The 13,754-nt window shown below is 36.7% G+C and overlaps 2 protein-coding genes across 2 annotated transcripts; both read right to left on the bottom strand.

Moving 5' to 3' along the window:
* Positions 1–894: 894 nt before the first annotated feature.
* LOC120016959 (transcription factor TCP19-like) lies at positions 895–2,244 on the bottom strand. Its single transcript, XM_038869975.1, has one exon. It carries the CDS (start codon positions 2,152–2,154, stop codon positions 997–999), a length of 1,158 nt encoding a protein of 385 aa, XP_038725903.1. The 5' UTR covers positions 2,155–2,244; the 3' UTR covers positions 895–996.
* A 559-nt stretch (positions 2,245–2,803) lies between these two features.
* Positions 2,804–8,258, bottom strand: LOC120016958 (hydroxymethylglutaryl-CoA synthase-like). The gene is made up of 12 exons (XM_038869974.1): positions 8,072–8,258; positions 6,884–6,990; positions 6,622–6,754; positions 6,318–6,461; positions 5,884–6,042; positions 4,996–5,069; positions 4,822–4,897; positions 4,653–4,708; positions 4,450–4,537; positions 3,868–4,008; positions 3,560–3,709; positions 2,804–3,213 (listed from the first exon to the last, which is right to left on the bottom strand). The coding sequence occupies exons 1-12, from the start codon at positions 8,132–8,134 to the stop codon at positions 3,010–3,012; spliced, it is 1,395 nt and encodes a 464-aa protein (XP_038725902.1). The 5' UTR covers positions 8,135–8,258; the 3' UTR covers positions 2,804–3,009.
* Between the last annotated feature and the right edge of the window lie 5,496 nt (positions 8,259–13,754).

The raw sequence follows: 13,754 nt of genomic DNA, 5'->3' as shown, positions 1-13,754 counted from the left end.
GTACTATTGACAGCTTCAAAATGTATAGCCCCACACCTTCCAATTTCCATACATGATAAATGAAAAAAAAAAAAAAAACCAGAATCTATAGGTCGGGGTCAATTTAGACAATTTGTAATTTAAATTATAAAAATACATTGACTATCTACAAATTGAAACCATCTTATTGGTTCTAATACATCACATCAGCATGTGACACGATGAGTTAGATTATTGAATAGTATCTCCAAGATGGATCACATTTTCCATGTATCATGATAGGTAACATGTATGCCCACAATGGTGTAGAGGGTCATTAGATTTTTTTGGAATTGTGTTTTGGCGACATGCTTGATTTTATTTGGTCTCTTCTTTTTTTCTCTTAGTGGGGCCCAAATTTCAATAAAACAAGCCATAATGGGGGCCGATCATTCTTTTTTGGAAACGGGGGCTTGGGGAAGGATAGCATTCGAACTCATGCCCTAATGAGTGAATAATCCTTTACATGCAACGTGAGGCCGACCAAAATTCATGCCCCCATGCCTACCTATTAAAAATAAAAACAGGCAACTAAAATGACATTATTGTAACATCCATTTGATTCATAGGCTTAAAAAAACACATCCATGTCCTAACAAAATGTCACCATTGTAGTTGCTTATTATGAGCACCATTTCAAAGGATTACACATTCGTAGCCGACCTATATCATATGCTTTTCATCCAATAATTCCTAATTACAACGGTTATTATAATACTTAATATTATGAAATATAATGAGATTTTCATTCTCTTCGATTTGAGATCTTTGAATGTCTCTCTCACAGTTGAAAGAATTTCTTAATGTCGATTGCCAATCTTATAAATTATTAAAGCTGTTTTGGCTTTTGACGTGAAAATTACCCCTCAAATGGAATTTTAAACCAAAAAAACAGCTTCAGAGAAATATTATTGAACAGTTTATAATTTGATTGGATTATCAGTTCAAGTACAATTTCTATCACCTCTAAATTTAAATTCATGGCTTGGAAGCTTGTGCTTGTTGATTTCCAGAGCGACCCACGAACAGCAATTCTTGCTTGTCATACATCTCCAATGAAAAATCTTTTAATATTTTGGCCTTACCACTACCACTAGAACTCAAGATTGGTGCCATGGTTGACTTCTTTGCCACCGTAGCTCCAACTGTACTCGTTGTCACCGCCGAATTTGACAATCCGCTACTCATTGCAGGCTCCACCGCACCCTGTCCGTTATTTGGTTGATTTGTTGACGCTATAAAGGAGGATAAGGGCCTTGCCGCAGCCAGGTTGAACACAGGCGTTATAGATGGTGACAAGGCCCACATCTGCGGCTGCAGCGGGTTGGAAGTGGGCGCAGCCACAAATGTTGGAGTTCCAGAAGCTATTGCTGCAGCGGTGGGTTGTTGGATCATCCAGAATGCGTTGGCGGGTACCACCATTCCTGTATTACCCACAGCCCACGCTGGGACCAGACCCTGCGCTGTCGCTGCAGCAATTTGGGCAGTGGGGGTTACTGGGGCCAGCCGAGAAGACTGCTGCGTGATCGAGGCTGGTGCGTCGTTTAAATCATAGAATTCGCTGGTTGAAGGGCGTTTTCGTTTCTTCACCGTCTCGTTTGTTGTTGAAGTGCTGACACCTGGGGTGGTGGGTATCTTGAGGGTCCCACCCACGGATACTGCGATTGCAGGGACAGTCCCGGTGCCGGTGGCTTCAATTATTGCCTGCTCAGCGTGCTCAAGGAGCCACCGGACGGTTTCGCCGTCGGACTTGTGGCCTAATTCCCGGGTCAGTTGAAAAATACGCGCGGCGCATGTGGCGGGTATTCGGATCCTCCGTCCACGGCCCTCGACTTTCGTGTGGCGGTCCTTGGTGGACGACCGTTTAGCTTGCGTGACCGGCAGAGGAATTGACATTGGCATCTGCATCGCAACCGGTATAGACCGAGGCCAGCCAGGCGGATGAGGCTTATCCTCCGGGTCGGATTCATCCGGCTCTTCTTTCAACGGAATAATCTGAAACGCCCCCGTTTCATCTATCGTTGATATCTTGGAGACTCCATTGATGTCACGAGCTTCGTGTTCTCCAGGATCACCGGCGCTTGTACTGATATCAGAGGTTCCTCCGTCGTCATCCGCTTGCTGAAACGACGTCATTTCAGATCAACAGCAAGTAGAATGGAGGAGACAGAGAAAATCTTATGGTTTTATACACGCACAAGTGATGGGACTCTGGAGAAGTTAAAAAGATTTTAACAAACCCTAAATTTTTTATTTTTTATTTTTTATATTTTGCGTTGTTGTGAGATGATCATCGTCTTGTGTTTGGCTGTAGGGACACGAGATCAACGGCTGGATATTATCACAGAAGATGTGTGAGGATGAGAATATGACACGTTTTGGGACCTACTTGGTGACCCTCAGTCGGGCGTCACGTGTCTCCGAGTGGACCACTGTGTTTGGTGGGGAAAGAGCAGGCGATCTCCAGGCTCAGCCAATTAGGTCTTAGAGTGGTGGTGTTAGATTAGAAGAGTCTAGAATAAATTTTGGTCTTCGTCGATAATAAATGGATTTCATTGGTTGAGTCGTCCACTCGCTTTTGTGGTGTGGTCCATGCACTATCAGACAAATGAAGAAACAAAAGAAAAAGGTTCTTCTCGGTTCTCACTTCACACCCATCTTGACGAGAACCATTGGGCCTAGTCCATCAAAGTAGCAGGTTGCTTAAAAAGGCCCAACCAGTACTGTATGAACTATTGGGCCTAGTATAGATGTCAATTGGTGGACAGAATCGTCAATGGAATTATGGTAGTGAACTGGTTTTGTTTAAACCTTGAACTTGCAATGGAATCAGATTTTTGGTTTACATGGATCAAAGCCCTGATTCCTCGTCATAAAAAATAAATAACTTATGGAAACCTGAATACTAACATAGTCAATAACGCCATCAAACAACTAAAACAGCCAATTCAAACGGTCACTAAGGCCACATATGACCTAACAACAAGCTTGTTAGTGACCATTGGCAACTGCACCATTCTCACATGTGCTGTCAACATCCTTCTTCGCGTAAAATCTCCTGTACATGGAGTCAACTTCCGTAAGATAGTATGTTCCCGGAGCCAGAAGGCTGGTGTCCTTGCTTGTTACGAAATCCTTATTCCCATATCGGTGCTCCATTACCTTCATTATCTCAACAAACTTCTCTGGAATAATCTGTATGAAGAGAATGTTTGTTATTATATACTCAATGACATACACCATTTCATCACATATAAAGATCGCATCTCTCTCTCATACTACACACACACAATGTCGGCTACCATTCAATGACGCAAATCATTTTGGAATGTGGGAGAAGATTGATTTAATCATGTCAGTTCAAGTAAAGAGCACAAGCTGAAAGTTAAAAACACTCTATTTAAAGCTTGAATTTCTATGCCAGACGTAGTGTGCGCTTGAAGCTCTTAAGCAAAGATTTCTTGCAGACGGCAACCAAAATGCGCCAATCACATATTCAAGTAGTAAGTGTAGCAATTTTCAGTATATATAAGAGAAATACCTCATGTCTTGACTTCAACTTGCCAGCAACATTCATTACGTTTGTGATGTTTGACAAGCTAAATGGATGTTGACCTTCCTGAAGTCGCAATGAGAACATTGTGGCAGTTGAACCACTCCCATATGAGAACAATATCACCCGTTGGCCTGCCTGAAAATTTTCAACAGCCATAACATATGTAAGGGCTAAGGTGTAGAGCATGGAAACTGCAGAAAAAGTGGGTTAAAATGACAATCAAAAGAAATTTAGAGGAAAAAAAGGAGAGAAGGAAGAGATAGAAAGGGAAAATAAGTATTAATAAAGATTACCAATGAGGTGTGCTTGTTGTGTAGGACGGATGCTAATGCTGCATAGAGTGATGCAGTGTACATATTTCCAACTTGCTTCGGAATCAGTGTGGTTGGTTGTACCTTTGAATCATATAAGGGCTTTGCAAGTTGTTGGGACACCTATACATGCATGATAATAAAACAATTAACAAGGTAAGGTAAAAATTACAAGGCATTAGCTGTCACAAATAAACTCAGATAGAAATCATTCCGGACATGCATTCAAAGCAGAAAACATGAAGGCATATCAAGTCATTAAATGTTACTCAGACTAACTCGTTCCATGACAGTTATTTTCCATATTTTCCTAATACTAACTTTTCATGACTGTTATTTTCCATCTTTTCCTAACCCACTACCCATGTCTATGAGAGCTTCAAATTTTCCACGGCAACACAACAAATTTTTGGAAAATAGTATGTGGTCTCAATATGCCAGCCTGACGGCCAACATAATAGAGTAAAAGAAGAATAATGAAAACGAGTTAATCACTGACCCAGAAAACTAAAGACCATAGACAGTAAATCTGACAGCCACATATATTATGCTTAGCAAATTGACCTTTTCAAGATCCCGACTTTGGTAGCTTTCATCAAGAGATAATGCAGAAAATGACGTCAGCTTTTCTCTAGCAGCCTCATCAACAGAGCTGCAAAAGCAAGACAAAATTAATAAATAAAATTAAGCAGAGAGGTAAATCACATGATAGAACTTATTCTGAAAGAATACGAGTAAAGAGTCTGAGAGGCAGAAAAGACAAGAACCTGGCCTTTCTCAAGAAATCATTGTACAACAAACGAGCAAAGCTTTTCTGTACAAGCTGGAGTTCAAAGTACAAGCAATGCAAACCGTTGTTAAGTAATCAGAGAAAAAAATGCCGAGCAAGAACAGAGGCTTTGATATTTTACAGCACATATGCCAAAAATAACCTACCTTATTGTATGGAGAATGAAAAACAAAATACTCAGCATCAGAAAGAGAAAATTGTTTGCCCTCCAGCTTCTCATATCTATATAAAAAAGAGAATTAACAATGACACAACGGATCTAATGACAAGAAGCCTGCATTAGCAAATCGAAACCGCTAAGAACTTCAGCGTAGTCTTACTTGTGGCATAATTGCTTATAGCAAGAATCCAGAGCCATGAGATAGCATGTTTGAGAAAGTTTCCCATCAACAACCTACAAAAACAGTTGTGCGAGGATGAACCACTTAACTATTGGACCACAAGAATAAAACATCTACAACTACAGCAGAAGGGTTTAAGAACTTCGACTGTATGCATATTTGATATATGAAAAGAAAACAACTGCTTAGTCAAAATTATTCACATAAGAACTCATATAATAACAAAAGGAGCTATCATTAAGGTATTGCCTAACCATAGTGGAGCATCGAGGAATATTCCAAAAATAGTTCTACATTTCAATATCAATCTCCGTGTTCTATTTTATCCCTTTTCAAATTATTCCCGCACAAAATCAGCTACTTTCCACACATAAAACCTCTCCAATGAAACTTCAAAATTACACTAGAAAATTTACCCTCAGGAGTTAGGACGTGTAATGCAATACATATGCATTTTCCTGGAAGTACATTGATGCACAAAACATTGTAGAGGCGCAACGAAAAATCAGAGACGCGAGAAACAGAACTCCTTGGGATTGTTGGCTTTGTAAATGCTATGATTTTTTATCAAATTTGGAAAATGGAAGACACATAGAGACTAGTAAAACCTATTAATCAGGTTACGAACAAAAGTGCACTTGCTCAAATAGTGAAGAATATGTCAAATGAAAACCAAGCAATTATAGCATCAAAATTGAAAATTTGAAATGCCATTATTCATCACGTACTTCAGAACCAAGAAAGGGGAGGTTGAGGGACCAAATCAGGATAGTAAATTAAAACCAAACCATCAGCCCTAGCAAGGATGACATGACATGAAAATTATGTGAGAACATAACAAATCTGGAGGGGATCATGAAGCATTACTGGATATTCACTAGCTAGGTTGGGCTTGTAAAAGTCATAGGCATGGGCCATATGACTACCCCTGAGCTTGCTTTCAAATGCAATAGGAGCATCAGGCCCTACTAACATGGCAACAGCACCTGCTCCTCCAGTTGGTCGTGCTGGTCCTTCGGCATACACCTGATGGAAATGCATCCGTAAGTAAAATTTAAACATGCAGCAAATTTAGCAGTTTCTCTTACTTTCTACATCCAAAATTCCTCATGGTTTGCCAAATATTATTATTTCCAAATAAGCAAAATAGAAAATATGAAATCCATCTCAGATGTATTGAGCTTCTGTGCCGATGAAAAATTAATTCATATTCACCAAGTCCAAGTATTTTATATCTATTTTAAGAGGAAAGAAGTGAAAGTTTCCAGCAATCAACAGAAAAAGGTTAAAAAAGATCATACCGCACTGTCAGTACACACAACAAGACCATAGCGCCCATCCCAAGAGCTGCTCTCAACCCAGTTGACACAATTGAATAAAGCTGCAGTCCCCCCATAGCATGCATTGGTTGAGTCAACACCCTCAATGTCAGTGTTTCCACATTTCTGTTTATTTTACATGGAAAAAAAAGTAACGTGAGAAGGAAAAAAAAAAACTATTGTTTAAGAAAATAGGAATATTCTCCTGAAAAAATCCAATTGAAAATATAAAATATAGACCACAGGAATTTAGATAATTTGCATTTGTTGGAATTTGGATATATACCTCAAAAATTTGCATCAAGAAGGTTTTAATGGATTTGCTCTTGTCAAGCACAGTTTCACTCCCTACCTCCAGTCGACCAATTTGTTTAGGATCAACGTTATACTTCTCCAGGAGTGAAGCAACAACTGTCAAACTGAAAATTTAAGTGTCAATGATGATCTTATTAATTAAGATGAAAACTCATAAGATGCTAACAAAGGTAATATTATATTTTCACTCTCAGACAATCAGATGCTGCAAGAACTGAATATGGATTATGAACCTCATTGAGATGACATCTTCCACCTCCGTGCAAAATCCCATGCAATCTTGTCCAAGTCCAATAGTGTACTTCCCTTTGCTTGCACCATCATGAGCCTCCAGCACTTCCTGTTAAAGAAATGTTACAAGCAAAATGTCAATGGCTGGGTTTAAAAAAAATCAGGTACTACATCAATTTCATACAAGACTTCTCTTTTACGGGAGACCATTCTCAGAAAATTTTTGCTCCCCTCTCTTGAATTGAGATCTCTTGCAACTAGGTGTAAAGCAAATAAAATCCCATTAAGGAAAAAAAAAATAGTGTCTCAGAGGTAGTGGCCTAACCACAAAGCCTTTGATAGTAACCCAAGATTTTCCTGATAAATTGCTTGGTATGAGGAAGGAACAGCGGTACAAAGTAGTTAGCTTACTGGAATTATTCAGAACTTAGAAATCGCCGACAGCTCATTAGCCAAATTTTTATATTAAAAAAATTCTGTAATAACACTGCAGAAAAAGGCTAATATTTGTCAAGCAATTAAAGGAAGACCAATTATTTTCAGCTAATGAACAAAACTGTTACACTGTCGTCTTCCCTGTGATTGTTTTTTTTCTTTTTCCCAGCAGTCACTGTCGGTTAACCAGTAATCATATAAATCATGCCAAATAAAATGGAAAAGAAGACGGAAACAAACACAGAAAAGGGGGAAAAGTGAGAGAGAAAATGAAGCCCCAATGTTGGAGAAAAACAATATTTAATGATTTGAAATCAGATTTATTGGAGAGAAAAACCAATATCTACATTCCACCAAACAAATTTACTTCATTGGTTAGCTTACGGTAACGATTTCAAAGTTAATTTAACAAATTACATATAAACTGTTAATCAAATCCGCAAAAATGAGAACAAGAAAAGCATGCATGACGATTCAACAACAATAATTTCGAGAAAAGAGGAATCAGCGGCAATATTAGAGCGAAAGCTGGATCTCCTTATCTTATTTTGAACTCAACTTAGTAAGCTCATTTTTTCCTTTCTTTTCTCCTAAGAAAAAGAGCCACAAAACCAATTTTCTTTCCGTGACCTCATTTTTCTCAACAACCAACCAGATTTTTCAAACCAGCAAAAACAAAAAAAGAAGAAGAAGAAGAAGAAGCAGAGAACTAACACAGATAATCAGAGAAAGAAAGATTGAGAGAGGTGGATCACCTGTGGAATACAGGTAGGGGGAAAGTAGATGTCCATAGCGAGAATCCCGACATTCGTTGCCATTTCTTCGATTTCTCAAAACCAAATCGAGGTTCTTCGATATTTTCTTCTCCCTCTCTATTCAGAGAAAGTTACCGCAGTTTGTTTAGCGAGAGAGAGAGAGAGAGGAGAGGCTCTGTTTGTCGAATAACGGAGAGACGAGCCTTGGATTTATATACAAACGAGAGAGGTCCAGCGAATCTACTGTGGTATTGTTGGAACCTCACCCGCTATTTTCCACTTTTTACCGAATCTGCCATTGTGTCCAGATGGGCATTTGCTATTGGGTATCACAGGTGGCTTTGCTAAGCTGGCAATGACAGATATCGTTGTCATTCCCGTCAACTTTGAATTTCAATTATTTATTCGAAATATTTTTAATTTAAAGTATATAAGAATTTGAATTTGTTAGGGAAATAATATTTGATGGATTTATTTAGTTAGGTGGCTTTACCAACTTCAAAATCAAATAAATAATGATAGAGATCCCAACAGTTGATATCCTAATTATCTTAGTAACTGAATTATATGCATAAATTATGTATATTATATGAGACATGTGGAACCCACTAATTTTATTTGCATTAATTCCCTTACCTATTGAAAATGATGAACATTATTTGTACATCATTTTTTACTAAATACATCTCACTCTAATATATTTTTAAAGGATTAATGAGATGTACTTAGCGAAAAACGATATGCAAATAATAATCATCATTCAAAATCTAGGAATCACCAGCACCACGGTTCACGCAGTGGGCCATGATTCGATATTTTAATCAGCGCTAAAATACTCAATTTATTGTAATTAATTGTGTGTTTAGGTGGCTTGTGCAGCGGGCACGTGGAAGGGGATGGTGGTTGGGTCTCAAGCACACCGTTAACAGTTCAAAAAATAATATTAATATTTTTATTATTATTTAACCATGGGAACCACGAAACATTTTTTTGTGTTTAATTTAACTTTTTTATATTATGAACAGTTGTTCTACGCACCTAATATATGACTTGAAAGATTGTGATATCAGGTTTTGTCATGTAACAAGAATATATATATATAAGCACCAATTTTTTCGAGTCAATAATTTTATTTTTCGAATCAAACGGAATAAAATTGTGGGTTGGATTGTGGAGCATGCCAATGTTGATCAAAGGAAGTTAGTTCCCAGTTGGGCGAAATTCATGTTTGACTTTGTGAAACGAAGTCAGGGAAGCCAATTTGGACTTTTAAATAAAGATATTTGTTAGGAATTATATTGGAAAAATGTGGAATTTACATTCAATGGATAAGTGGTGTCCAATCCTCAAATACTCGATGACCCTTTTAAGGACAAAATTCACATGGGTCTTTGACTCAATATGAGACAATATCTCAAGTGTTGGTTGAGTCTAACATTTCTCTTCTACTCCTACTTCAAATTATAACAATATTATCATTTACAATCTACCTGTTTGGCACAATACAAGCGGAAGCGGAGCCGCTTTCGGCTTCTATTGTGCCAAACGGCGCTGCGGGTCAAGCCGATCAACTGGAGTTTTATAAGCTCCCACTAGGAGCTTATACAACATTTCCGCTATACATTATTTTTTTCCAAATTTTTTATGTGGATTCCACATAATGATTACACTTTTATTATTTTTTTAATAAAGGTTGGGCCCACATGAATTATAACATTATTTTCTTTTACTTTTTTATTAATATTTACAACATTATTTTTTATTTTAAACATTCCACAGCTTTAAGCTCAATATATTTCCCACAGTATTTCCTCTAACATTGAAAATCAATCAAACGCACCCAATAAAACATAGAACCAAATAACATACTTGGTTGGAAAATCACCGAATCTTTTAAGTCCAAATTTACACACACATTTATAAATTAATTAGTAAAATTTCGGAAACTATCTTTTTTTCATTTTTTGTATAATTTTGGTAAATAAATTATCTTCGAAAGTCAATTGATTTGTTTTTATAATGTTTGAGGTGCCAAATCTGTGGTTGAGAGCTTTTTTAACTGTTAGGATAGGTCCATATGGGGAATTATACATGTTTACAATTGTTTTGAGTCAATGATCTAAGCGAATTCTTAGTTCATGAATTTTAGGGAGGGACTTATGTCACTATAAACCGAGACTAAAATGAGCGGTGAATTCAAAGCTGGCATTAAAGATCATAAATTGACTCATTATACTCGGATTACGAAACTAAAGATATTGGCAGCTTTCCGAGTAAGGATGGCAAAAAAAACCGATCCGAGCATTATCCGCAGGGTACCTGATCCGTTTAAAACCTGAAAACCGATCCCATAGGTGTTGAAAACTGTTTTGGTTCTGGTTTTGGTTTTCAAACCCGTCATGGTTTAGGGTCGGGTTTGGTTTTTGTTGCCGGCTTTAGGGTATCCGAATGTTTAATAAAAATATCCATTATAGTAATAATATTATAAATCATCTATAAAAGTATACTACTATGATACTAAATTATAACATGATAAAACATATTAAAACGTATATATTTATAAAAACATACTAATAAAACCATAAATTAGACTAATTTGAATTATAAAATCATAATTAATATAAATCATACTCAATATTAATTTATATTAACATAATCATCAAAGAAAAAAATAAAAAATATTAAAAGTTAAATGTAAACGGGTACCGGATGATAAACGGTTCGGGGCTTAGAAATTTAAATGATTTTTTAAATGGTTTTGGAATAGACTATCTTAAATGAAAAAGGTTTTGATATTTCCTAATTGGAAGGGTACCCGACCAGTTACTATCCCTAATTCCGAGTAATTCCTCAACCTGAAGTTTCCCTTGAAGAAGTAGAGGTGGATCTTCTACTGATACATGGACAACTATGTGAACCGATTGACTTACCAGTCGATCGTTACAAAGGACGATACTACCACATCGAGCCATGGAGAATAAAATCAATATATTGCTTATGTAGAGTTTATCCTTTAGACCTTTTTTGAAGAATGTTTATGTTATCAATATGTATACTTCGGATTAATATAACTTTTACACACCGAAAGATAATCAGTGTTTCAATTTGCACATCGTTGTTTAAAATGTTTTAATTTGATCACCCAATGATAAATTGTTTCAAAGGCAAATTTTCTCACTTTGGTGCAGTCAAACTGTACATGTGGCAATCAATATTTGGGCAATCAACGTATCACATGTACAGTTTGACTACCCCAAAGTGAGAAAATATGCCCGATAGATCAAGTTGAAATAATTTTATTATTGGGTGATCAAATTGAAATATTTTAAATAATGTTGTGTAAATTAAAACATTGACTATATTTCGATGTGTAAAAGTGGTATTAACCTTGTATACTTCCATTGTGGTTGATGTCCTTAGTTTCAAAACCCCAAGCGCTTTATATCTAGAGGATTTGCGAATCCCCTGCTTATTCTAAAATTTTATGAGACCCGCCACATAATATCCAAATTGAGAGAGATAAAATCAACAAGTATGACGTCATCTATTGGGATGTACTAGCAAATGCAATGGATTACATTTAATGGCCCAATAAAAATAAATACTGAGTCCACCTTTATTACATAAAAAATAAGTTAATCACGTATCTCAATACAATCAAATCAACAAAACACGTCTTTCAATACAACCACATCATCAAAACACAAATTCATATACATTCTCCATTCCCACCCAACATGGACGACAATAATATTTCATGTCTTCATATCATCTACAACAAAACTAGACTAAAACACAAAATCTCAATACAGTAACATCAGCAAAACACGTCTCCCAATATAGTCACATCAACAAAATACAAAATCTTATACATTTTTGTTGGTGCAGCAAAATTTTACTATTGTGGTTGCTTTACACCGAATTTGTTTGGATGTTCAATATTTATTTTTGCTGGGGCTGCTTCTGTGTGGTTCAATTTGGAGAATATGAAAACGATTTGGTTTAATTTGGAAAATACTATGGCATCTCGTTTGGTGCACAATTTCTCTCAACAATGTATGATCAATTAACCATAAATTGTAAACAACCACCAAACAATAATTTGTTGTCCCAAAATCCGAGACAATTTCTTGACCATAATTTGAAGTTGTCCCCTCTTATACCATTTTGAGACAACATTGACTTTTTTTGTACAAAATTATCCTCACTCTTTTGGCTTTTTATATATTTAAAAAATATAAATTAAATAATTAAATAATATTTAATGACTTTTTATTATGTTCATTAGTTAATTAATTAAATTATTTAATTATTCTTTAAATAATTTTTTTTAATTATTTGCATATTATCCCTACACGTAATTTACACAATAATTTTAATATGTTACGAGCAAAAGTATAACCAAATACCTATCAACATTTCAAGAACCATATATATTATCATTTATTATCTATGATATATGTTATTGTCAAAATTATCTACCAAACTCACCCATATATTGTCATGTGTTTCTCATTTGGGGGCCCTTTTGTTTTATAGGCTTGCACGTTTTCTACGTGTGCGAGGTCCATTCAAGACAACACAGGGCTGGTCCTTAACTCAGTACACTTCCACCTTTCACTTTTTTGTTGTCTTTTTCCGTCATTATAGGAGTTTTTTTTTTTTTTTTTGTAAGGCCATCATGACCAGGTACAAGGCCGCTTGTTTAAACAGGTTTGCACGTTTCTACGTGCATGTGGGGAGGTCCAGACAACCCAGGGCTCGTCCATAACTCAGTACACCTCCAGCGGCCCAGCCTATTCATTTTTGTTGTCTTTTCCGTCATTATAGCCGGAGATATTGTTAATGGTTGGTTCGGTACAAGAACAACTTACAAACCTAAACACCCCCCCCCCCCCCCCAAAAAAAAAAACACACACACACATTTTAAGCTGAGCTGCAGTGGGCCCTGAAAATGCTTCAATTCTCTGGGAATTTCAGAGCAACGTTGGGCCTCTAACTTGGCCCAAGAAAAAAAGCCCAACTAAATACTAAACTTGGGCTGGAAACCCAACTCATGTCGATGTTTACACTAGTAACTAGTTTGATTTGATAAGAGGGTTTAAATTTACTGACGTGCGTTTTCTTTGTATCGGGAGGAGTTGCTTTTGCTTTTAATCTTTTTTTTTTAATCAATTCTCCATTGTTTGATTCGTATGCTTCCAGGTTGCGTTGGAGCTGGGAAATTTAGTACAACTTAGAAGTGGAACCTGGAAAATGTAGCCGGCTCTTAACAGGCTGTCCGCAAGTAGCTCACAAAATAGCTCCGCTCATTTACACCCTTAATTATATATAGGCAATGACTAACATGATGAACAACATAGGCAATACCAAGACGTGTGACTGTAAGATAGATAAGGTTGTCAATCAATTGTCGATAAAGAGTGGAATCACAGGTCGAAGTCCTATCTGTCGGAGCAAGACGAGTGTTTGCCTCAAGTGGACTGCTAGCAACTTTGGTATCTCTGATACCTGCACGAGAAAGAAGGTCGGAAGCATACTTGACTTGAGTCAGATAATAGCCATCAGGAGCTAGCAGTAGTTATCTCTAGACCAAAAAAATAATTGAGATGGCAAAGATCTTTCATAGACCATTATTAGAGCAACGAATAAAAAGAGCTGAATCATACGAACTGCCAATGAA

Source organism: Tripterygium wilfordii, chromosome 15 (assembly GCF_013401445.1).
Source record: "Tripterygium wilfordii isolate XIE 37 chromosome 15, ASM1340144v1, whole genome shotgun sequence".
In the NCBI taxonomy this organism is placed as follows: Eukaryota; Viridiplantae; Streptophyta; class Magnoliopsida; order Celastrales; family Celastraceae; genus Tripterygium; species Tripterygium wilfordii.
This window is presented reverse-complemented; position numbering and strand designations above follow the sequence as displayed.